At 37.7% G+C, this 26,706-nt stretch overlaps 1 protein-coding gene and 1 long non-coding RNA gene across 5 annotated transcripts in view; one reads left to right on the top strand and one right to left on the bottom strand.

Annotated features, from left to right (window-relative positions):
* ARHGAP15 (Rho GTPase activating protein 15) overlaps positions 1-26,706 on the top strand; it is a 700,830-nt gene that overhangs the window by 556,473 nt on the left and 117,651 nt on the right. For 3 of the 4 annotated variants that reach the window (XM_042243922.2, XM_027964991.3, XM_060410067.1), the window contains one exon: positions 3,748-3,882. In XM_042243922.2, coding sequence (XP_042099856.1) covers positions 3,748-3,882 — 135 coding nt within the window. Of the gene's footprint in view, positions 1-3,747; positions 3,883-4,911 lie in introns of all 4 variants that reach the window. The other variant, XM_027964992.3, reaches the window with a different exon arrangement.
* Positions 602-25,538, bottom strand: LOC132659219 (uncharacterized). Its single transcript, XR_009599359.1, has 4 exons — positions 16,368-25,538; positions 7,267-7,725; positions 4,923-4,963; positions 602-3,920 (listed from the first exon to the last, which is right to left on the bottom strand). It is a non-coding gene; the product is annotated as an uncharacterized LOC132659219 (long non-coding RNA).

The raw sequence follows: 26,706 nt of genomic DNA, 5'->3' as shown, positions 1-26,706 counted from the left end.
CTTAGAGACTAAGCAACAACAACAGCAACAAATTGACTCCTTATCGTGGGTTTATAACTTGTCAGCCATGGAAATTTTATTTAATCTATACATGCCTCATTTTCCCTGTCTATAAAATAAGCTGATGATAGCATAGACCTCATTATTGAAAAAAATTATACAAAAAATATGTAGTGCATAGCATAGTCTCTAGCATGGTGTAAGCATCAAATAACTATCGGTTATTGTTTCTGTTGCAAAGATTCCCTAAAATATAGTCATCTGAATTTTGTTCTGTAACAGATTTTTATTTTGTCAATAATAATGACCAGATCTTAGTGTTGAATGTGTTAGCTACTCATTCATATCTTTGTGACCCCATGGACTGTAGCCCACCAGGCTCCTCTCTCCATGTAATTCTCCAGGCAAGAATACTGGAGTTGCCATTACCTTCTGCAGAGGATCTTCCCGACCAAGGGATCAAACCCAGGTCTCCTGCATTGCAGGCATATTCTTTACCAACTGAGCCACCAGGGAAGCCCCACCAGCACTTAAGTTCATGTTAAAGAAACCTCAATATGCACATATCTAGTTTTCTATTTTTCTACACACCAAAGGTAAACTTCACAAATCAACGTTTATTGAGTAACTTTTATAAACTCTTATAGATTCCATTGTTTTGGTTCTCTACTGGGGATTACTTTGTATCCCCAGGAGATATTTGGCAATATCTGGAGACATTTTTCACCAGCACCATTAGGAAGTGTCAACCAGCTGGCTGAGGCCAAGGATGCTACTGAATACCATAGCATGCACAGGACAGCCCTCGTTACAAAAAATTATTCAGTCCCAAATGTCAACAGTGCTTCACTACAGTGAAATCCAGCTCGTTTGAAAAGGGGGAAACAAGAAGACATCGTCACTGTTAACAGATTTGTTAGAAAATGCCTATCAGATAATACAAATGTGTTCATAATGATACCTGTTAACACAGAGATGAGTGTCACTTCATCTTCACCACAGATTGCATTCATGAGAAGGCATATAAATATGGACCCAACTGTGTATTTAGATAAATAGCAGTGGTCTTGAAAAATATGCCTTAGAGTCCTCTGTTTTACAAAGAAATCTTAACCTTGGTTGTTTATGGAAAACCTTAATATAAAAATCAGGTATTATATACCAAAAGACTTTCCAACTACTTATCATCTTATTTATTGAAGCTACTTGTTGGGGAGCTATATCTGGTCTTTTTAAAATGAAGACCAAATAATAGGAATGTTAGTTTAAGTAACACAAGTTGATATTGATATTATATGGCATTTTGAGTGCATATAATCAAATGGTGTTGAGTGGTAGATTTTCTTTTTTATGTATATTGAAATATTTCATTTTCAAAATCAGCTGAATTAAGTGATGTTTATCTGAAGGTGACAAACATGACTGGCATCTATCTTTGGTTATGCAATTGTTTGCTGTTATTTTTTGCTTACTCAAAATAAAATCATCCTGTTTTTTAACCTGCTAAACTTAAACTTATGCAGCAAAATAGCATTTTGTGTTGACTTTTGTGCTCTTAAACCTATGCATCAAAATGAATTTTTGTGTGGACTTTTGTGATAAATTTTCGGTAGAGATAGTTGTGCATGTGAGCATGTGTGTGTATGTGTGTGTTTGTGTGTATTTAGTTTTCCACTTAAAGTTCAGTGCCAAAGCTACCGTACTTATACGTTTTCTAAATGTGCTTTAAGCAATAAGTTGTACAACATTTTTAGAACATGTGTTAAGCTATTTCTCTAAGAATGAAGCTCTTAACAAAACATAAGCACTCTGCATGAGATCTTAGCAGCAAAGTGCTTAAAAGATAAAGTAAGAATTGGTACCATGGGAAGAACACCAGCTGTAGAGCGCACAGGTCCATTATGAGAAGTATGGTAGTGGGTAGGGAGAAAATGATTTAATCAGGAGTAAAACCAATTTTATTATAAGGGCACGCAGGGGGTGTGGCACCATAGTGAGAGGGACATTTCAAAATATCTGACAGATTTCAACAATGTGAAAACCCCGTTCTTTAAAGTGACAGTAAACCCCATCAGGTCTCCCTTTTTGATGCTATTGTTAACAGTTGACTGTTTAAAGCTGGCCTGCTAGGATGCTGTCGTCCTATTTCAATAGTGTGTAACCAAATAAAAGACTAATTGTTGAAATACAATCAATCAAAAATGATTGCAGGGCAGAAAGAAGGTCTCCTCTGCTGATTTTGTTGTGGGTCAAATTATTGTGTTATGATTGAGGTAGGGATGGAGACTGAAAGGGAAGAAGAAAATAGCCCAGCTGAAATAAACAGATTCACCTTCATTCCTTCTCTTTGCAAACAGCCAGTTGAACAGGAACATCACTTACCAGCCCTGGGAATAACAATCCATTTAGAAAAAAAGATCTGATAAAGATTTCAGCTAATATTTTTAAAAGGACACGAACACTATTAGCAAAACAGCCCATGCAGAGATTCCCTACAGTGACAATTCTCAGCTTTTCTTACATTTTTGGTGCAAATTCTCCTCTGCATTCATAAAACTGACACAAGCAGGCATCTAAACGTGAGCCCAAGACATCGGTAAAGACACACAATTCCAGTTGACCTATTAAGTTCTTGCCGGGATCCTCAGCTTTCCTGTTAACCCCCAGGTTGTCCAAAATGATTAGCTTCAGTTTTCATTAAGGCCAAAATACAAAATCTTTTCTGTGTTGTAACATTCAGAAAGACAAATACTGTGTTTCAGCAGCAATGCTTGTATGCCTGCTTCCTTTTAGTTGTATGTAAAGGTGTCACTTTTAGACATTATTGCATCTACTTTTTGAGTGAGAATGGTTCCAGTCTTTCATACTGAAGACGAAAGGGAAGGAAATAATTGTCCAGACTCTTTTTATTTCTTCTGAGAACTTTATTGGGGCCTTTATTTTCTTTAATATTTAAATATCTCAACTCACTCAAGCTTCCCAAGCAAACATTTCCATTGTTTCTTAGAGGAGTTGGTGAGCACTTGTGGTTTGGCTTTAGTGTGTTATCATTTTTGACAGCTTTGCATAGCCTACGTAGGCCAACAGGGGTCTGTCTAATATTGTTGCTGGGCACATTTTCCTCGCTGAGATGAAAACTAAAAAAAAAAAAGATATTTTTGAAGCAGTAAGAAGGAATTAATATCTTTTCTCACTCGGTATTCTATTCCTTGCTGACTTTATATTCAGCAAAAAAAGGAAAAAAGTGTTACCCATTATTCCCTTGTACATAGCAAGGCTAACACATGTAAAGCAATAACTCATTTTCTATTGCCATGTTTAGCATATGTCTCCTGTTGGCTCAGCAAGGCCTTTAGGCCGGTCCCTTGAGCCAGCCATCATTGGCAACTCTTAGCCCCTCGGCCTCTAAACCAAATAGCTTTGAATCATGTTGAGCTGTGATGCTAATTTTCATACTGATGCATTATGGGAATAAATGTATCTGACATACTGTGTCAATGGCACTGTCTCTTTGTGTCTCTTGTTTTTTTGTTAGCTGCATTCCTACAGATGGTATTCCATTGAAAATGTTCCCTTCCTATGGAAAAAAGGAAAAAAAAAAAAAAAAACATGCACAGCACCAAACCTCTAGGTGCAGAAGGCTGTTAACGGTTGCTGATGATAGTAGGCAAACATTAACATAATAATTAGTGTCTTGTAATTGTTTCATTAAAACCAGTTGTTCCATTTCTCCTCGTGTTTTCCCAGAAGAGAAGCTGAATTTGGACGACAGCCAGTGGGAGGACATCCACGTTGTCACCGGAGCACTGAAGATGTTTTTCCGGGACTTGCCTGAGCCGCTCTTCCCTTACAGTTTCTTTGAGCAGTTTGTGGAGGCGATCAGTAAGTACCTTGTACCCAGGAATGGCTGGTGCAAAAACCTGGTGGTGTGGAATTATTATTAAGCAAACAATAAGAATGGCGAGAGTAGCAATCCTGGCGATGATAATACCCCCAATGCTCCACAGCTTTCGTTCTAGTTTTGGGGTTTCTAACGGCTTATTCTTATTTCTGCAATATTATCTGAGTATTTTTAAAAATTAAGAAAAAAAAAAAGAAGACATCCTATTTAGTGTGGCTGATTTTCAACTAAGCCTCCTTAAATGGAAATAGCTTCTCATACAATCTGCTTTATTTTTTTCTTGTTGTTGTTTATTTTTTAAACTTTTTATTTTATACTGGAATATAGCTGGTTAACAACATTGTGATAGCTTCAGGTAGACAGCAAAGGAACCCAGCCATGCATATACAAGTATCCATTCTCCCTCAAACTCCTCTGCCATCCAGGCTGCCACATAGCATTGAGCAGAGTTCCTTGTGCTCTACACTAGGTCCTTGTTCGCAATCGGCTTTAAAGGGGTCACCTTCCACATCCCCAGCCCCTACCTTTGTACTTTTGGAGTCACGGAGAGTTTAACTGATTACAAGGGGATTTTGAAAAAGAACGGAAGTGAATTAGACATTACATTTCATCAAAGAGGTATTAAATCATCAACTGAGACATTACCTTCTTAAGGGATCGCTCACCCTACACCCACCAACACTAGAAAAGAGTTGGTTACAGTTTGCTTATGGACATTGTGAGTATCAGTTAAGTAATGGAAGGTTTCTTTTATTAAACTGGTGGCTTTGGGGGAGGTTGAGTTGTATCACAATCCAGTAGTCATTGTACACTCCGTGAAACTTCCTTTTTGTTATCTTGTCATTCATAACACACACACACATACACTTAAGGAAAAACAAATGAATTACTGAATAAATGAATTAATGAACAAATGAATGAAAATCTTTCCAAATGTGAGGAAACTTCTGCTATTGATTCTTGAAGAAACAGCGACGAGTACATTTCTAAATTTAATATTAATGTCTTAGGGTATACTTACTATGATTGTGACAGCTTGGAAAAAGTTTCCTGGCAAGCAGGCTGATTCAAGGAGGAAAAAGAAAGAAGAAAGAAAGGTAAAATTAAAAAGCTTGCAAGCCTGGCAGGAGCTTAATTAAAGTCCAAATGAGAAAAATCTCCAAGAAAAAAAATGCTCTACTTAGGAGGTCTGATCTTGGATGGCTGTGTGTACAGCATTCCCATTAGGAGGAGTGGGATACGGGGAGCCTGTTGGAAACAGCCCCTCAATATGCTCTTTTATTCTGTTTTTCATTTCACAAAAGTCTTCACGCTTGTTTAAAGCTCTGGCAAAATGATATCAAGAGGAATAAAGCAGAGTTTATTCTCCCAAGGTCTTTTTCTTGCTGCCTGCTCACAATTTCAGATGATGCTGTTGTTGTTGAATAGAGGAACAGCGCTTTAAATATGGGTTTTGAAGTGAGGCTGAAACTCTTATCCCCTGTCAGACTTTTTATTTCATGAGTCCTCTGTTTCTCAAGAAGAACAGTATTTTATAGTTCCCAGGCTCTCTTAACTTGTTTTTAAAAGGAAGAATAAAGACAAAAATAAACAAGCCTGAATTTCCATAACAATTTATTCTGATATGGAAGGTCAGTCATAATGCTAGGACAGCCTTCCAGTAAGACATTGGGGGCTTCTGCATTTGGGTGGCGCTAGTGATAAAGAACACACCTGCCAATGGGGGAGGTATAAGAGAGGCAGGTTCAATCCCTGTGTCAGGAAGATACCCCTGGAGGAGGGCATGGCTATCCACTCCAGTATTCTTGCCTGGGGAATCCCGTGGACCGAGGAGCATGGCAGGCTGAGTCGCACAGAGTCAGATATGACTGAAGCAACTTAGCATGCACCCATGTACTCTGATTATATATATCTAAAGAAGTCATACAAATTTCACATCGTGGTCTCCATACTTTTAAGTGAGAATTGTCTCATTTGAAAGCATACTCGTGCTTGTGCTGATCTGAGGGCTATGGTGTAATATACCCATCATTTGAAAGTGAAAGTCTCTCAGTTGTGTCCGACTCTTTGCAGCCCCCTGGACTATACAGTTCATGGAAAAATCTAAGCCAGAATACTGGAGTGGGTAGCCTTTCCCTTCTCCAGGGGATTCTCCCAACCCAGAGATCGAACTCAGGTCTCCTGCATGGCAGGCAGATTCTTTACCAGCTGAGCCACAACCCATCATTTAAGCTTCCTTATTTAACCTGATTCTGAAGATGTTAGGCAAGCCATTCCCTTAGTCTAAGGATGCGGAAAGCAAGCCCTCAAACCCATGTGAGGTTGTGTCCTTTGAATTTCCATAAAAAGTAAGACCATCTCTGGACTATCCTAGACTCAGCTCCAAACTGGACAGAATTTCAGAAACACTGGCATGGTCAGAACTTAACAAAGCACAATTGAGATAGCCAGCATGCTACTGTGCTATATGACTATTGCAATGATTTTTTCCAACTCCTATCAAATAGGCTATGTTGAGAATGAATGAGAAAGTATTTTAGAACATCCCTTTAAAGATGTAAGATACTGAACAAATGCTAACATTGTTCCTTCAGATCAGCTTTGTTTAAGAAAGTGATCTAGAAGAAAAGAGAGGAGAGTTTTTCATTTTTCAAGGCAAGGAGAATCATCGTAACAATCTTGCCTTACCTAACTCATGCAATACTTAGTATTTTTTTCATATATAAAATGGAGGGACTAACCAAGAGGTTAATGTGGTTGAGAAATATGTTGGAAAGGGACATATGTTTGCTAATCCATGCATTTTTGACATAACCTTGACATTAGTTCTTGAGTTCTTAACTCAGCTCGAAGTTGTAGTTTGTATTTAAATATCCTTAAGCAAAAGGAAAGTGGCCACATAGTTGCTTGGAAATGGCAAAACCACACCAGAGGAGGCACTGTTACCCAATGTGCACTAACTGAGTAAAAAAAAAAAAAAAAAAAAATGAAAATGTAAATACATTCTTATCCATTGCAGAGAGGTGCTGGGCTTTATCATAGTGCTCACTGCTTCTTGTGAAATCTATATTGTGAGCTCAACAGACCTACTCATGAGTTCTTAACTTTTCATGAAAAGGAACCAGCCAGGTAAAGTAATTCCCCAAGGGAGATGTCCATATATGCTGACTGTGGGCTTCTTTCCCCATCTTCTTTTGTCACTTTGTTGCTTTGTACCTGTGGAAGGTTGACCCTAGCCAGCTGTATTACAGAGATGCTACTGCAGTCAAAGGAAGTGGCCAGTGGTAGTTGGCAGCGGGAGGGGGAAGGAAAAGATAACCCAGTTTTTTAGTTTATCCTCCACCCCCTCTCCCTTGCTCACCCACCTTCCTCAGGTAGCTTCCCTATTCGAGGATCCATCTCCTCCATGTCTTCAGTCCATTCTGGCTCCAGCTTCCATCTGGTGATGGGGACACACCTCTTGCCCCTCCAGCTGGATAGTGGCTCTCTGCAGTCTCTAGTCACCTGGTTACTACACTCTTCCTTACTTGGCTTTCAGCTTCTTTACCACATGGGTAATCAGTTTCCTCTATTGGTGTCAATGCTTGAAGTGATGTCTGGCCACTGATTAGCCACTAGCAACACGTCATGCCAGTCAATGTCATGGTTCAGGTAGTTGTAAAAGTATTTCTCTTTACTGCCTCACTACCTCCAAGCCCAGTTTGTGAAGGCTTAACGTTTCTCTTTGGTCACAAATTGAGAGATCTTCTGTTACGCTTTCATGACAAGAGTTAAAAGGTGAATAGACCAAAAAGAATTTTGCATCCAGCTGTAATGCTCTGCTTCTGAAGAAGAAATGTTATTTCATATAAAAGCAATTAATGACCATTTGTGCTATTTGAAATACTGTTAATTTTTATTATATGTTTGAAAGTCATCATTACATATTCCAAGAGGGAACAGAAGGCATTTACTTTTTTAAGTAGTTTCTTCTTGGACCAAAAACAAACGTTAATATGATAAGAACCTGCAATTGCCATAGTGATCCCCTGTCTGATAACACCCTTTGGGGTAACAAAAACACCTGCAATTATTTTATATTTCAGAATCCAAGTACTGCAGCTATTGAGCTGAAATTCTATACTTGAGGTCAATACAACTGGGTCACCTGCACGTTATTTCGTAGGGATTTAACCCACTGACTGCTAGGGAATTAATTCCCTGGACATGACTTGTGCTGAAAGCATTATTAATATCTTAAATGTGAAATCAGTACAAAAACACAGCTTTAGAGTTTTATGGTAGGTGATGCAATCTTGTAGCTAAAAGCCTGCCGGGGTTGTAGACATTTCCAGTACATCTAAATCCTAGGAAATGTACTAAGTTTACCTCTATTCCCATCTCTTTTGTTCTGGTACTTCTACAGATCCAAAGAAAAGAGGCAACAAACAGTGTCTTTTCTATTTTACTACTTGCATCTTTTCAAAATTCCTGGGAAAGGAAAGCTTGTTGGCATTTTTTATAATTATTTAGTTCATTTCTGATAATAGCACAGGATACAGAAGAAATGGAAAAGTCAGGTGGAAAATAATTTCTAGTTCATAAAGTTTCTATGAGAATTATACAGCATAACATTTTCCTTACTCTGTATTAGGTGCTCAATAAATGATTTGAAAGAAATTCATTTTTCAGAGGAATAAAGCAAGTCGCAAAACATTTCCCAAGTTCATGTGGCTCAGAAGATTAGGTTTAGCATTAAGCTGCAGACTCTAAAACATAAATACCTTCCATCATCCTACATTGCCTTTCTGTGACTGTTTATCTAAAAGAAATCTTGCTGGAAGAATAAATAACTAGCTGCTGCCAAATATATGTCTGTTACATCATCCTATATAAGACATATATATCCTATATCATTCTACAGAAGATCATATCATTTTGGTGTTTTTTTAACTCAAGGCTAGAATTAAATCATCAGAAATTTTAGTACTGGAGTTTTAGGTTAGAAATAAAGCTAGTACTTTCCAAGAGTGTGCAATGTTTCAATACTTACTAATAGATTCTAAAAGCACCAATGCTTTAAATGTTGCCCTCTTTGAGTACATTTTAACCCTCCACTGTATTATTTTTATAACCAATTGTTCACACAACCCCTTTTGAAATTCATTTAGATATATGCAATATTATTTTCTTAAATCATGTGAGTAGTATTTCAAATGTAAGTGTTACTAATATTCCTTTTTTTACAGTTTCTCACTTGTATCAAACTATAACATTTACCAAACCAAATTCCACAGAGGAACTTATAATGGAAAGTGATAGATTGAGTCCTATCACTTCATATCCCTAGGCCTGTTCATAAGAGGAAACCTCCTTCAGCTATTTCAGTTTTTATCTCTTCTAGTAGTTACTTACATAACTCTGGTTAACATCTCTACTTCTTGACTTATCATCTATAGATAATTCCTAATAAGAAATATCAGTTTATTGTATTCCACTTCCTCCAATGTTTGATAATCATGCTATTATATTTTGGTACTTAATATGAATAAGCCTCTGTTTCTTGTTTCATCAACATTCCATGATAACTCATAACTTCCCTTTGTAAGATAAGTATATTTTCCTTTCTGTACTTTCCTATATCGTTCTTCTAAAGTTGCCTGCGTGCCCTAGCCAGTGGTTCCCTTCCTCCACCTTCACAGGCAACAATCATATGATATCATATCCCTCCAACCTCTTCCATTGTAATATCTCCTTCAGACTTGCTTCTGATCACAGTTTTCTCTTTTGAGGATCCTTGTTATTACATTGGGCCCACTTGAATCATCCAGGACACTTCCGCATCTCAAGGTCCTTAACTTAATCCCATCTTCAAAATCTCTTCTGTCATGTAAAGGAAGAATGTCACAGACTCTGGGAATTAAAGTATGGACATTTATATGGAGCCATTTTTTGCCCACTACAGGTTTTTTTTTTAATTTTTACAGATGGTACTTTCTTTATCATAGAAGCTCTTAATCCATCAGTTTTCATCTAACTGCCTCAAATCTAAACAATCATCAGCGCTGAGATAATAGTAAAACTATAGGCTGATTAGTAGATGAGAGGGAAATAAAGAGAAATGACCCCATGGATTTCCTTACAAAATGTTCTATCTATTATTTATGAGGGATAGGATTAGAGATTTCTCTCTAGCCTAGGCCAAAGTTCAGTTATTCAAGGACTATCTTATAATTTCATTTTGGTCACCTTCTTCACCGCAGCTCTTTGCTGCTCATATTAGAGCATGATTTGAGGTTTGTTGATGTGCTATAGTCTCAATTTCCAAAGTTGCCTTTTGTGTGTAAAAATAATTACTTTTCCTCCCATCCCTGACCATGGCCCTGTGTATTTTCCATCATAGGGATGCAAACATTGCTAACTCCACAATGAAAAAACCTGTGCTTCCTATACAATCCCCTTGTCATTGCCTTCAGGTCTTCCCAACCCAGGAATCAAACCCAGGTCTCTTGCATTGCAGTCAGATTCTTTATCATCTGAGCCACTAGGGAAGCCAAATGTATATGCATAATGTTTATTACATATCATGCTTATTAGGTATCATGTTTGTTTTATATATAGCATGTTTATTTAATATATGTGTATATACATATGGAATTGAAAGTGAAAGTTGCTCAGTCATGTCCAACTCTTTGTGACCCCATGGACTATACAGCCCATGAAATTCTCCAGGCCAGAATACTGGAGTGGGTAGCCTTTCCCTTCTCCAGGGAATCTTCCCAGCCTAGGAATCAAACCCAGGTTTCCCACATTGAACCCAGGTCTCCCAGTTGGTACAGACTCTGTACCAACTGAGCCACAAGGGAAGCCCAAGAATACTGGAGTGGGTAGCCTGTCCCTTCTCCAGCGGATCTTTCCAAGCCAGGAATCGAACTGATGTCTCCTGCATTGCTGCTGCTGCTGCTAAGTCACTTCAGTCATGTCAGGCGGATTCTTTACCAACTGAGCTATGAGGAAAGCCCATATGTGTATGTGTATTTATGTATATAGGCCTTGGAGATTAGGCAAGCCAGCAATAAACTGAGACAGTAAAGATGTTCCATACAAGTCTTCAGTTTATTCATGTCAATGTATGGCAAAAACCACTACAATATTGTAAAGTAATTAACCTCCAATTAAAATAAATAAATATATAAATTTTTTCAAGTCTTCAGTTTAAAGGTTGCAATCACACACACATTTGAAGACAATATTTATGACCTATTTTGGTATACACTGATTAATAATTAAGCAGCAAAACAAATTCTGAGAAATGGTATCCATAAGGTTGAATGAGCATCTTTGAAATCTAGGCCCCAAAGATAAAACATGCCCTATGTATTCTTAAATACAACTCATCCTGCTACATATCTGTCAGTCACACCACCCTCCTATAAAAAGGTGTCGCCTTATGGCAGAAAGTATCGATTGCATGTCTTAATGGTTTTTTTTTCCCCTCTATGGCCATCATGCCACTTTACCTTTAAAGTGAAGTCACTCAGTCGTGTCTGACTCTTTGCGACCCCATGGACACCAGGCTCCTGCGTCCATGGGATTTTCTAGGCAGGAGTACTGGAGTGGGTTGCCATTTCCTTCGCCAGGGAACTTCCCGACCCAGGGATCGAACCCAGGTCTCCCACATTGTAGACAGACGCTTTACCATCTGAGCCACCAGGGAAGTCTTTAAATAAGTATACTTTAAATAAGTAATTTGGAAAAAAAAAAAACTAGTCAAGTATATTTGCAAATATTTTCTTTACTCTTGACTTTATCTTGCCCTTTGGTCAAACTATTTTTGATGCATCATCAACTCCATGATGATACTCTTTGGGAGAAAAGAAACAGAGCTTGCAAGGCACTTGACTACAAACAGTTGCTAAACATGAAAGCATGATAGTGACAAATTATCTTAAGACCAGAGAAAGGAAAAAGCAGGGTTTAAAGGGTAACCACAAAGACAACAGAGATGTAAAAATAATATAGGATAAAAATATTCTCCACAGCACCATTTTAAGGAAATTTGAAATTAAAATAAAGGTAGATTTTACAAAGACTCCCCTTTTACTACAGTTTCCACTGCAAGCTAACATTCTCACAGACTTGGCAGGGTTTTTGTTGTGGTTGCTTTTTAATCAGTGTGTACGTGTGTGTGTGTGTGTGTGTGCGTTAGCAAACTAGAAATTTTATGGTGGATGCCTCGCTTGTCTCTTAACTCATTCTAATTATATTCATAATTAAATTGTAAAAAAAATAGTTGACTGGAGCCAAATGGCTTGCACAGGTGTCTTTTTGTAGAAATGGTTTAGTGCTAGATAATAAACAACTGGACCTCCATCTACTTAATTTGGCTTAATGAAAAGTCCTTTATAAGTAAAACTAGAAGGTGATTCAGAATTAAAATTGGGCCTTGATGCTGAAATTAATTGAGTGGTAAGACATCACCTCCATGAGAAAATGCAGTGCTTACCCTTTTGTTTTTCCTTATAACTTTGTTTTACTTGCACTTCTTTCTTCATGAGGTCACTTTTCTAAGCAATAAACTTCTCAAGCTGAGTTATCAGCCAGTCAACCTTCATGAGACAGCTTCCTGAGCATCCCTGCTCCCACTGAAGAGAAATGCTGTTAAAAATATATAGCAGGATGTAGAATTTATCCTCAGTATCTCAATGGACAACAGCTATCTTACCCTCTCCTCTAATGTAGATTTAGGTGACAGTTTTCATCAACTGTTATCAAGTTCACAGCACTAACAAAGCCTAATGAAATTGAAGGTCTGTGGTCCTTGAGATGCTCATCTCATCTCATATTCATGGGATGATACCCACACCGTTTTGTGAACACCACAGAGAGGGCTTCCAAAAATTTTTCTACTGACCCACTCCCAGCTCTGAGTCTGATCACATTTCTGGGAGAAAGACCTCTTCTACTTCCTTAACAGGTATTTTTTCTCTCACCCAATCCAGCGTAAATCTAGTTATAAGGATAGGCTTCTTATGCAACTGGCTTGCAGTTTTCTTTTGAAGAAAAGACAAATTCTTTGTGAGGTCTTCAAAGCCTTCATGTCTGGTCACCCACAGCTGTCTTGGCTGGACTGTCTCATTCAAGCCCATTGGCTTCCTGGCCCTTCCTTGATTGCCCCAGGTATATGGAGGGTGTGACTGCTCAACCTCTCTACCAGGGGCATGTCCCAATGTTTCACTCACATTTAACTCCTCAGTGAGGCCTACATCATCAGGGAAGCTAACTTTTCTACATGCAGGACACAGCACCACTTCCATTCAAATCCTGAATCCTAAGACCTTTAACAAGAACACACGTCAATGTCTACATCTAGAAATAAATGTAAAAGTAATATCTTTCCCAATTGGACTGTAGGGGATTTAATGAAATGCTAATCATGACAGGGGGCTTCCCTGGTAGCTCAGATGGTAAAGAATCCACTTGCAATGCAGGAGACCTGGGTTCGATCTCTGGGTTGGGAAGATACCCTGGAGGAGGGCATGGCAACCTACTCCAGTGTTCTTGCCTGGAGAATCCCCATGGATCGAGGAGCCTGGTGGGCTGCAGTCCATGGAGTCACAAAGAGTCAGACATGACAGCCGCTGCGAACACCATAGCAATCATGACAAGGGCTTCCAGTTGGCTCAGTTGTAAGGAGTCTGCCTGCCAATGCAGGAGACACAGGGCACATGAGTTTAATCCCTGGGTCAGGAAGATCCCCTGGAGGAGGAAATGGCAACCCGCTCCAATATTCTTGCCTGGGAAATCCCATGGACAGAGGAGCCTGGAAGGCTACAGTCCATGGGGTGCCAAAGAGTCAGACACAACTGAGTATGAAGGCACTTATTTACAGATTTCTGGCATGTGGCCTTCAGTGAACGTTAGCTAGTAAAATCAAACCTGTATACAGTCAGACTATCCTTCAGTCCGCACTCTCACATGACTTTCCTATCCATTCCCACCATCTTTCTACTCATTTAATAACATTGTCTTGAGTGACACATATGACTATCTTTATTCCACTTTAATATTGGTTTCCAGAATTCCAGACAGCACCAAATATGTTTCAGATAACATTCCAGGATATTCTCTTGCTTCAAGATCCAGCAACTCCCGCTTTCTTTATCTCACAACATCTCTCCTTTGTTCTGCCAGCAGTTCCCAAGCCCAACTCCACCTCATGACTCCAGAGCTTGTCCCTCCCTTGTAAAACATACATCTTTATCATAACCCAGAGGCTCACCCTCCCCAACCTGATGCTGTCTTCCTTCTACTAAATATTAGAAATTGTAACATCGAGAGTAGCACCAGAAAAAAAAAAAAAAAAAACTTCAAAGTATTGCTTTTTCCAAGTTGGGAAATTAGCTTCCTCACTGATAGTGTTCCTGTGTTTTCTCTTGTGAAGGTCACAGACTCACAAGTTGGGATGTAAGGAGTTTAGGGTGTGGCACGAGGAGGCTACTTATGAGCTTGTACAAGTATTTGTAACACTGTTGACCTTTCTCACAGGGCAAAACACTCAGAGAATTGTCAGCTAAACCATATTCCATAAGAAGTCATCCCTCCTCATACACACACATAGACACAGGGGCTCACACACACACACACACGCACACACAGTCACACATTCTCCAAACTGGAAATGTTTAACTCTCACAGCTTATGACATTCTAGCTTTAAAAGGTAGATTTATTTTTAATCCTTTTATAAGTATCTCAAGAAAACGTTCACGGTAAGCTCCCTGAGCTATGTTCGAACCTTGATGTGAGATGAGAACTGATGCCCTACCCTCTGTCCCCTTACTTGCTCACACTCAGTGACACGCATTCAGTGCTCAGGCACCTGTCCTTGCTCTAATTCTCTACCTCTAAGTTTATAACAGAATTTTCCCTTAATAGCTCGTAGGACTATCATGGGCTTCTTAAAATGCAATGTGTCTTCATCAACTCACTCTTTGTTGTTTGGAGAGTTAAACTTTAGAAGTGATGTCTCCTGTAGTACTATACAAGTCCTGCGGGAATTCTGCTCATGTTGAAACAGCAGAATATACTCGTTGAGAATTGCCATGTGGTTTGGAGAATGGAATTTTCCCCTAAGGATTGACTCACACATTTTCTACCTACACTTTGGGAAACAGAAACAAGGAAAATGGATAGCCTTTTATAGTAAGCAAGTAGCAGTGCTAGTTTTACAAGTGAAAGTAATATGCTTGAAAGAACAAAAGCAAATGTGTATCTTAAAAAAAAATCCATACACAGTTTTTAAAAAAAAGTGTTGTATGGTATAATTATGTGTTTCCTCCTTTCATTGACTTATTTACAGTTTTCCATTTAAATATGCAGCTCACCCCCCACCCCCATTTTGAACTTCCCAGGTGGCACTAGTGGCAAAGAATCCACCTGCCAATGCAGGAGATGCAAGAGACGTAGGTTCAGTCCTTGGGTCAGGAAGATCCCCTAGAGGAGAAAGTGGCAACCTGCTCCAGTGTTCTTGCCTGGAAAACTCCATGGACAGAGAAGTCTGGTGTGTTACAGCCTTTAGGGTCTCAAAGAGTCAGACACAACCGAGCACACACGCACATCACTTTTTATTTCACGCAGTACCTTCACTTTCCAGAAAATTACCCTAAATGTGGACATTTCTGAGGCCCTGAGTCCGTGAAAACCAATCGACTCTTGGCGCCTTTCTCTTTCACTTTTCACTTGGAGTGTCCAGCGGGTGAAAGATTGTCTCTTTTAGATCTCAAGTCCATTCCTCTGCCAAGTAATGGATGGGCAGACCTGATTAATGCCATCTGTCGTGCTAGCTGCAGGTTCATACTGTCCTTCCGATACATGAAATCAATGATCTTTTGAGCTCCCCCTCCAGGTCCTTAACTCTGTCTTCCATGATAAGATTGTTCTTTGACACATTTTTGTATTTTTTCTCTGAATAAAGCTCCCACCTTCACGTACTGTTACAGTGGAAGTTAGGATTTCAATGAAAGAATTTGGGGGGTGGAGTGAACAAAAACATTCAATAGCAGAAATCATTCTTGAGTGGAATATTTTAGATGTACTGCTAATCAGTGCTAGATAAAGTTTCTTGCCTTATTCTGACAGTATCGTTTTATTACTGCAAAACAAGGTTTAACTAGCTCTTTATTAACAGTATTTTATTCTTATTTGATTGTATTATTGGGGTCTAAAACTGAATTTAAAGTTTCAGGTGTCACTTTTACCCATTTCTCTTTCACATTAATTTGTACACTTTTTAACCTACAAGAAGATTTACGAAAGCAACCCTCTACTATTGTGCTTTTCCCCTCATGATCCCAGTCTGTCAAAACAATAACATTGGCAGAGGAGTTTCGCTTTAAGTTTTGCTTATTCACAAGACTTATCTCACCTGAGTCACATAACAATTAGACCAAAATTCAAGTTTTTACCTGTAAATCCTTTAGTCTTACCGTTTGATCTTCCTCTCAGCATTTGGCATTTGCAAATCCGAACACTGTGTATTCCTTTGTTCTTGAATACATTTCAGGACCATGCAGCATAGACTGGAAAGCCATTTGAAACCATGGGGCAATGAGAGAGAACAATGTATAACATTTTGTTAAGAACTTCAAATACTGTGCCAATAAGAAGAACTGTAGAAAAGGGCATCACAAATTTATAATATAGACATTCTTTAGACATTTGGACAGTTTCAAGAAGTCATTTGAATTATAAATGTTATAATCTAATAGAATAATGTCCATGGATAAATAAATCCAGAAACAGCTCTTGTAATTACAGTTTCAATTTATGGGTTACTTACCATATTTTCACTTGCATAAAGCCAAGTACAATATGTCCATTTTTTCATTTAAAGTAGTATTTAGAACCCTCCTTTGTGATAGGTGTTGTTACTCCCATTGTTTCAGCTTAGAAAACTGAGGCTCATGGAAATGAAATAGCGTGCCTAAGACTACCAGCTGGAAAGTTGCTAGCTGAGATTTGAACCCCAAACTGGAAGACTCCTGTTGGTCTTAACCAGGAAACTATCACTTCTGCCTAATTTGGATGAAGTGATAACAAGTCTACTTAGAATTTAGGTAATTAGTAGATTTAGATGTGGCTCAGATAAAGACTCTGTTGTCAAGAATTATAATGAGAGGAAACTAAATAGAACATGAATAAATTGTTATGTTCATACACATGGTCTCAAAACCTCATTATTTATTTAAGAAAAGCTTCTGTCCTAGCTATTCAATTTATAACAAATTTAATGAAAATTTTTATTGCTTTCTGTATCCAAGGCAACGTTGCAGGTACTCATTCTCATTCCTGGTCACTGGAAAAACTTTTAAAAATAACACTAAGCACCAGTGAAATTCAAACATTCCTACCAGATGGAGAAGAAAATCCTTAAAGTGTAGAAACAAGACTCTATGTTCTTATTACATTTTCGAAGAAGTGAATTAAGAAATAACATAAAATTTCTTACAATTGTCATCATATGTGTTATTGAATTGAAAGGTGGAACTGTAGCAAAGCATTGCTTTGCCTCTCATGTCATGGGCTAGAATATACTTTCATAGAGTCTATAAAATAGATTCATTATTTCAGCCATCTTAATCACAATAGAAAAAGCCCAACTATAGTTAAAATATTGATACTATGTTCACTCACATGTAGTGATATTCTTAAAAAAAAAAAAAGAGGTTTAACATCTTTATTGAAACAGAGCAAACACAGAAAAGTACACAGATCTTGAGAGCGTTATTAATTTGGAATTATTTTTTATAAAATTGGTTTTCCAGGCTTGTATGTTTGTGACTCTTTTCTCTGATGATTAATCATAAATTATCTCTGTTGAATGTTTATATATGAAACTGAGTGTAAGCTGTCTCATTTCTGGGCATAGAACTTAGGATGTTGTTTTTCATCTCTCAACCTAACCTAAAGGCCTCTATGGTATGAGCCGTGTCTTAATTATCTTCGTAGCTGCAGCACTAGGCGAATATAAAGACATAACATGCTTTGTGTTGGTGGTTTCATATAATTCCTCTGTTAACAACCCATTGTAATTAGCAGCAGTGGACTGCTGAAGTGCGGTAATGAAAAGGACTGGTCATGAGGTAAATAAAAGAGGAGGAAACTGTGCTTAATATTACCCATTTTACTGATAACGGATTTAAGAATTAACTGCTTACATTTCTCCGAATGTCCTTCATCCTCTTTAAAACTCTGTGAAAATGTCACCATCAGAAGAACATACCAACTCTTGTTTTCATACTTTCTGTATGACAAAATGGCACTACTGTGTAATTTACAAAGACTTCATCTTTGTGGCTTGAAAGTTTATGAGAGAATAAAGAGGAAATTAAATGAACAAAGAAAGGATTTTAATCAGCTAGTGAACTTTTGCAGTATTCAAAGGGTTACCTGAACTCCTCCTAAGACAACTTGCCAGACTTAAATGCAGGGCAGTGGTGGAGAGAACAGTGAAACTGTACTATAAAAATAAATTACTGTCATGAATATTAAGCAACAAGAATATAATAAACATGACTGTTTGCATGATTCTGATTTATTGGTATTGAAATGCGTATAAATTATGACACTAAGTGTTTATTCTAGTTGTTTCAGAATATGGGCCAAACAAAGCTGGGTGGACACTTCCTGCAGACCTTTCCATCTGCCACCAAATTCCTATTCCCCTGCTCCTGTGGCTGTGTTTCTTATTTCTGAGGCATCAGGACCATGTGTGGGCAGCCATTCCTTTTAGTTTACTTGCAGACTGATGTAGATGGCCTTTCCAGGATCTGGTGTTACAGCTACTACCATTATGAAGTTTCTGCTCTCTTGCAGTCCAAAACCTCCAGCTTCAAAGCATCACAGAGGCCATTCCTACTTGCTCTATTAAACAGTGCTCACTTTTGACGTGGGAGGGTTCACTACTATATTTATGGACTTCCGGACACCAGAATCGGGATTTCCCAATGCTAAGCAGTATTGTATTTTACAACGTTGCTTAGCAGTGGGTGTTCTGGATAACTAGTTCTGATAGGTTAAAGATAAAGTGAAAGAGCATTGTGTATCCATGTAAAATCTGGTGGTACCTCAACTGCCATAAGATAACTACATGAACAGCACAAGCTTGCACTTGCTGATATTCACAAGTTGAAGTTATTAAGATTTGCCATCAGTTTTAATTGACACTCTTTGGAACCAGATATTTGTTAAACAGATGGCCAGAATAAGGTATCACACAAGAAAATAGCATTCTCCTTCCTCAGGTTTTTTAGTTTTAATGTTACATCTCATCAAAGTTTACTTCAGGAGATTAATTATTTTGGAGTTCTCTTTTCTCTAACATTGGTGGAAGCCTGCAAGGAAGATAGCCAAAAATTTAATAACCTTAACAAAAGATGCAGTTTCCGCATAGTGAAGTATACTGCACGGCTATAAGCTGATGATACCTGTAAAGAAATGCTGAGCATAGAAACACTTGGCTATAGATGAAATGCCAGCTGAAGTTCACGATGAGGCAAGAATTGTTAGCTACTTAGAACTGGAAGTCTTACAACACTCTTGAGGGCATTTTAGCTATATATACATCAAAAGGTTTAAAAATTTGTATATCTTTGTATTGGCCACTACATATCTAGAAATTTACCAGAGGAAATTTTTATAGATATGCACAAGAATGTATACAAAACTTGTTTATAGAGTTCCTGTTTATAATAGTGAACAATGTAAAAGTAATATATTTGTCCAAAAGTTAAATTACAGCACATTCATATAATGAAATATTATACATTGTTAAATTACATAATAAAAAACATTGCTTCACAAGGTAAAATGCGTGTAAATATTAAAAGAAAGCATAAGTATATACAATATTAATCTATTTTTAAATATGTATATAATTATCTATAAGTAAAGACCAAGTATTTATTTCAAAATCTTAACAGAGGTTTTCTCTGATGAGGCTTCTCTTGTGGCTCAGATGGTAAAGAATTCGCCTGCAATGCAAGGAACCCAGTTCTATCCCTGGGTCAGGAAGATCCCTTGGAGGAGGGCATGGCAATCTACTCCAGTATTCTTATCTGGAGAATTCCTTGGACAGAGGAGCCTGGCAGGCTACAGTCCATAGGGTCACAAAGAGTTAGACATGAATGAGTGACTAACACTTTCACTTTTTCACTTTCTCTGAATAACTATATAGCCTTTGTCTGATACTCTTTTCTTGCTTTTCTGTGTTCTGTAAGTTTCTTCAGTAAGTACATTTGTAATAATAAAACACTAAGAATAAAAAATATAAAAAGAGGGTGAGTTGACATTGTTGTAAGAGATCCCAAGAGCGGTTACCCTAAAGGATCTGGAAAATGGTTTTGACCTAAAACACCTTCATAGAAACAGATTCCTGGTCAATTTTGATTCTGATAGATTTTGAGTGAGTGTGCCTGAGAGAAAGTAGAGAAATTTTTACCAAAAAGAAATGAGCAAATCCTCAGGTGATACAGATGTGTAGTCAGATTCAGGAACCATTGATTTTGATCCCTTCTCCCCAATAAAGCTGAAAAGGAGGAAGATCTTTCTCTGTACAGACTATTGGCATCATAGCAGCTCACCCCAAGCCATGTGTGTGCTCCTTGAGGGAGAGATTAAAGAAGTAAGAGGTAAATTCCCCAAACTAGAGAAGAAATTAAAAGACATTTGCTCCTTGGAAGAAAAGCTATGACAAATCTAGACAGCATATTAAAAAGCAGAGACATCATTTGATGACAAAAGTCCATCTAGTCAAATCTGTGGTTTTTCCAGTAGTCATGTAGATGTGAGAGTTGGATCATTAAGAAGGCTGAACACCAAAGAACTGATGCTTTCGAACTATGGTGTCAGAAAAGACTCTTGAGAGTGGCTTGGAGAGCAAGGAGGTCAAACCAGTCAATCCTAAAGGAAATCAACCCTGAATATTCATTGGCAGGACAGATGCTGAAGCTGAAACTATACTTCAATACTTTGGACACTTGATGCAAGAGCCAGCTCGTTGGAAAAGACCCTGATGCTGGGAAAGATTGAAGGCAAGAGGAGAAGGGGACAACACAGGACGAGATGGCTGGATGGCATCGTCAACTCAATAGACATGAGTTTGAGACAACTCCGGGAGATAGTGATGGACAGGCAAACGTGGCGCACTGCGGTCCAAAGGGTTGAAAAGAGTTGGACACGGCAGAGATACTGAACAACAGAGAAGAATGTGCAACCCTATGGGTTCTAGCTGCACCATAAGTGATCGAACGCTGTAAAGAGGAGAGAGAGAGAAAAGGGCAGTGGTTGGGATGACTTCATGGAGGAGTCATTCAGTGTGTTTGGAGTTTGGAAAAGCCAGCCCAGGAAAGAACACAAGCACTGGCTCTAGCCCTGGGATGAGTGTGTTGTTCCGGTGAAAGTGAAGAATCTGAGCAAAAAGCACTAAAGATTTTGGAGATAACAAATGAAGATGAGGAGCAGAGATACAGTTAAGCCAGTGTTACAAATCCCATGAAGGTTGTGGGCAACAATTCTAGTATTTGATCTTGTATCCTCCTGCCTAACATAGTACCTTTCACAGAAAAGTGACTCAACAAATATGTGGTCAATAAATTAACTAATTAATTGCAGAAAGTTCAATACTACAGAAGGGTTTTCATTTTAATCCACAGTAGAGGAAACCCCATTAAACATGTTTGAGAAAAGTAGTAAAAAACTGAAAAATATGTTTTAGAGAAATTATTTCATGGTGATTGACAAGATGTGTTTAAGAGGAGAGATAGGAGACATGAATCCCTGTTGTGTTATCCACCTACTAGCATTGTACCTGGCCACCAGTTGAATGTGACCTTGGACAAGCAACCTAACTACTCAGGGACTCAGTTTTGTTTTGTTTTTTCTCTAAAGTAATGAAATGATACCACGTCAGAATTCTGAAACTGAGATACATAGATGTACAAGCATTTCATGATCCACTGCCCAAAGTGTTGTCCAAATTTCTATTTATGTGCACCTGTGTATTTTCTGGAACAGAATTCTCAGAAGATATGTGACCTTGCAAAAATTTATAGAATAAGCACTACTCAGAGTGTTGTCTGCAGACTGGTAGCATCAGAATCACCTGGGATCTTGTTAGACGTGAAAATCCTGGGGCCTGATTCCAGACTTTCTGAATGACAATGTCTGGGAACAAAGCCCAGGAATCCGTTTTTATAAGCTCCCAAGGTTATTCATCTGCATGCAGAAGTTTAAGAAGCATCTAGTAGCTGGATGAGTTCTAAGCTTCTCACCAACTTGAAAATCTTTGCCGGCTTTGTAAAAGAAAGAAAGGAAAAGAAAAAGGTATTGGTAAAGATTACCAGATAAAAGAAAAGTCGCCAAGAGGTAATGGGAACTTAGACTATCATGGTCAGATTTTAAACCTGGATAATCAAGAGAACAGAACTGTATTTGATAGAAATAGAGAAGCTTTGTTGGCTGTTTGGCATGCAGTAGGAGACTGGACCAAACACAACTCATCGATGAACTGATTTTTCTTCCTGGCTTTGTTCTTATAGGCAAGACAGTCCAATGTACCTTTGAATGAAAATTTTGGCAAAATCAAAGATAACGTGATATATTGATATGCGTGTGTGTAGCAATAATAATGATAATCAGCTTAGTTCAGTCGCTCAGTCGTGTCTGACTCTTTGCAACCCCATGGACTGCAGCACACCAGGCTTCCCGTCCACCACCAACTCCAGAAGCTCACTCAAACTCATGTCCATTGAGTTGGTGATGCCATCCAACCATCTCATCCTCTGTTATCCCCTTCTCCTCCTGCCTTCAATTTTTCCCAGCATCAGTGTCTTTTCCAATGAGTCAGTTCTTTGTATCAGGTGGCTAAAGTATTGGAGTTTCAGCTTCAACATCAGTCCTTCCAGTGAATATTCAGGAATGATTTCCTTTAAGGATATTATTTATAGTAATAATAAAGCTTAAAACAGGGATTTCCACAGGTGAAAAGCAGAATTATTTGATGAATAAGTGTAATGTAAAATTCCTATTTCAGAGACAACGTTGTTTTAAATTTTTAAACAGAGCATTGAGAAATGAGCAAAAATGGTTAACAGAACATGCAAATGTGAACCTTGACTAATTTTGACAAAAGCTTTCTAGTTCTACAAACCAAAAGTTACCCTTAAAGTAAATGAAACCAACTCCTTTGATTCAAGAAAGGGAAAAGATATGCAGATTGAAAAGAACTTTTAACTCTGTCTACACTATCATTAAGTGTACTTAGATTTGCACCATATAATTATTATGATTGTAGCAATTAATCAATCAACTGATTAACATGTAGGGTCAGCAGGATCCAGTGATCTTATCTTGAAGCTTGAATTAATTAATTACACTTTCTTCAGCAGTATTATTTTCTATTTGTGTACCCAGTTTGTACAAGTTGCCCTTATTGACAAAATGTGGTTTAGTCTCTCTACTTATCACAGCAGGTATGAGCACTCACTAAGGTACTTTTGCTGATATAGTCAGAATTATAAAGAAACAGAAACATTTTCAACACTTTCTGAAGTAATTGCTGTTATTTTTCATCATTTAATGTGTTATACAAATAATACAAATTAACAACATTCTTGTGAATGATTTTTAGCATAAGATCACAAAACAAGAACTTCTCTGTCTGTCAGAATAAGACCAATTCAGTTATAGTATTATAAATCATATAACAATTACATTATTCAGATAATTTAGCTTATATTGCAAGAAATGCCCAAACCTGCACCTTGCAAGCACACACTTTTTATTAAAATATTTTTAAATTTTTTCAAATATATTACCTCTTTTGCTAACTTTTTGTGAAATGTTTAAAGCTGAATGAGGAAATTGAAGCTAAAACCCATGAAATGCTTTGTCCAGAACTTACCAGATAGATCACTAAGAGCAGTACTGGATTAGAACAACTTATTCACCAAATATGTATTGAATGACTTCTTACGGACATGATATACTGAAAGTTAAAAATGATAAGATGAACAGGACAGGGTACCACTATTATGAAGTTCATAGTCCAGTAGCGAAACAGACATGTGACAAGATCTTTGCAGTACAAGGGCAACCCCAAAATGAAGACATGAAAGGACCTGAGCTAACAAAGGGTCTCTCTTCCACTGCTCATGGTGTTTCAAGATGACATCCTTGATGACGATGCTCCAAATGAAAGAAGATAGAACACAAAAGCAATAAATACATTGTGATTTGAGACCTGTTGCATATGTTAAAGCTGGCTTTTTTCCCCCTTTTTACTAGAAGCCACTTATTAGCAGGGCCTGTCTCAGTTGGAGGTTCTGCCTTTTTGCTTACAGACTGTCTGACGCCTTTATAAAGTGGGCCACTATATTGTTGATTACTGCACACCAGGGTGGTCTGTGAGCTGCTTTTTCTGCCATGCCACAGTTAGACAGAATCTTCTGAAGTCCTGGTCTCATATGTCCTTGGAGAATGGTTAGTGTTTCCTAAGAAGCTTAAGTCTGGATGATTTACATGTAACATTTTAAACTCCTGTTGTGTAATGCTTGGACTGAGATTTATATATACTGAATACAGTTTTTCAGGTCTGTGCATGACATCAAGTTATGTATTGTATCATCTACCCCCATTTATACATTTGGCTGGAGAAGATGTTCATGGGATGCCCAGTAACGGGGGTCTGAAAATTCTGTATTCTACCCCCAAATATTAATACCATCATGTGCGTAGATGTTCTGGCTCCTTAGGATAATCTCATAATCAAGTGATTAAGTGTTTTGTCAACCCAAATTAGATGTGCTTAATTCTGACTTGAAAAGACAAAAGAGAGAAGTTAAGATTTGAAAAGGTCAGAATTCCTGACCGGGGTTCGTTTTCTCCCATTAACTTTTTTGCTTTCTTCCAAGTAAACAGCCTATTTCCTGGATATGAGAGTTCGTCAAATGATCTAAAAAAATTCTGAAAACAATTTCAATCTATGAATGGAAAATAAAGACTTAATACTCACTCTCATGAGCATTAAAAGATAGTAATACATGAAGATCCATAGAAATGTGATTATCAAGCTACACTGACTCAAACCAGAAGACCCAGAATGTAGTATGTCTACTAGACTACGCGTGGTAGCCGTGTGCGTGTTGTTTTGAGTGTGTATGTGAGATGTATCATTGCCATAGTGTAAAAGAGTTGAATTAGCTTCCACTTGACTAGATGAGAGCTCTTAGTTCTTATTTTGAAAGCAATCAATTGAGCATGGTTAATTAGGATATCACCAAGTAGTTAAGAAAAAAAAATCAAGCCACTTATTAGAAAGTATATTTTAAATCTGCTCACATTACAGTGCTGATCGAAGGATTATGAAAAGAATTCACCAAAACTGTGGTTGTTAGGTGCCTTCTGCACAAACACATTTTTCTTCAATTAGAGCAAATTATTAGAGTTATTTTATGTGGTAATACAGGGCTGCCTTTATGAGAATCATTGAGTCATAAACAAAGGACACATTCCAATCTTCCAAGTAATAATTGTAAAGGGACAAGCCAAAAAGATCTCATTTGGGGAAAGATTATCTTTAATACTGTTTTTATTCTATCAGCACTCGATTAACTCAATTTACAAATATTCATAACTTTTTGAAATGTTAAATTACAGTAAAAAATTCAAAATGACTAGCAAGATTGACTAGCTATCTGAGATTTATACTGTACTGTATCATTTTTTCAAGGTATGCCTTTCATTTGAAAGTATTTCAGTGTCCTAAAGAAAACTGTCTCTCACTAACATGGAAAATGAGAATGGACTCCATATTTTCATACACATGCCTTCTTCATTATGTTCTATGTCTGTGTAACACTCTTTTCAAAATAGTTCCAGAAATCTAACAGCTGGAGAGGGCTGAGTATTAATACTCAAAATATCAATCCACTCTGACTATTGTTACTCTACCACCACACAGATTGTCCCCCAGAAATACTAATAAGATTAATGCAAGTCTTCTTAGCCTTGGACAAGGTTGAACATGTACATGATTTGAGATCTGAAAGCAAAAGCCCAAAAGCAAAGTCCACGTTTTCTTATAATGCTGGAATGCCTTCTCATTCCCAAGTTTCTAGATTTGAGCCGTAACCCTCTTGCATGCATTAACTTGAGAGTTACTGTGAGCACAGTATCCTATTAGTTGTGTGCTTGAATGAGAGAAAATACAAATGTTAAAATTTTACATGCATGCCTTAATTTTTTGAATACAGTATTGGGCAAGTGTTAAATATTAGTAGCCTATAGTGAACTCAGATTTTAACATAGTTTTTCTTCCTTCAAAGACTCAACATTTTCAAGAGAAATTTGCTATGTGTTTTTATGCTAAGGATAAGTTTTTTGTCCTTCTTCTCATGTCTGAACCTAAGCAAGTGGGACTGGATTATGCTCAGACCCACATGTTGAAAGTGGGCATGGGGAGTCCTTGCTTATTCATGTCAACCTGATTCTTTGGGAGATTTGGGTTTTTTTCCTTCCCCTCTCCCCTTTTATTATAAAAATGCTTCATTTACCCTGCAAATAAGTGAGAATGTAGGCAATAATCTATATTATAAAACATAATAGCTTTTCTCTAATGAGTGATGTTGAGCATCTTTTCATGTGTTTGTTAGCCATCCGTATGTCTTCTTTGGAGAAATGTCTATTTAGTTCTTTGGCCCATTTTTTGATTGGGTCGTTTATTTTTCTGGAATTGAGCTGCCTAAGTTGCTTGTATATTTTTGAGAT

The sequence above is a fragment of the Ovis aries genome, chromosome 2 (genome assembly GCF_016772045.2).
Source record: "Ovis aries strain OAR_USU_Benz2616 breed Rambouillet chromosome 2, ARS-UI_Ramb_v3.0, whole genome shotgun sequence".
Lineage (NCBI taxonomy): Eukaryota > Metazoa > Chordata > Mammalia > Artiodactyla > Bovidae > Ovis > Ovis aries.
Note: the sequence above shows the minus strand (reverse complement) of the source record. Positions and strands in the feature narration are given on the sequence as shown.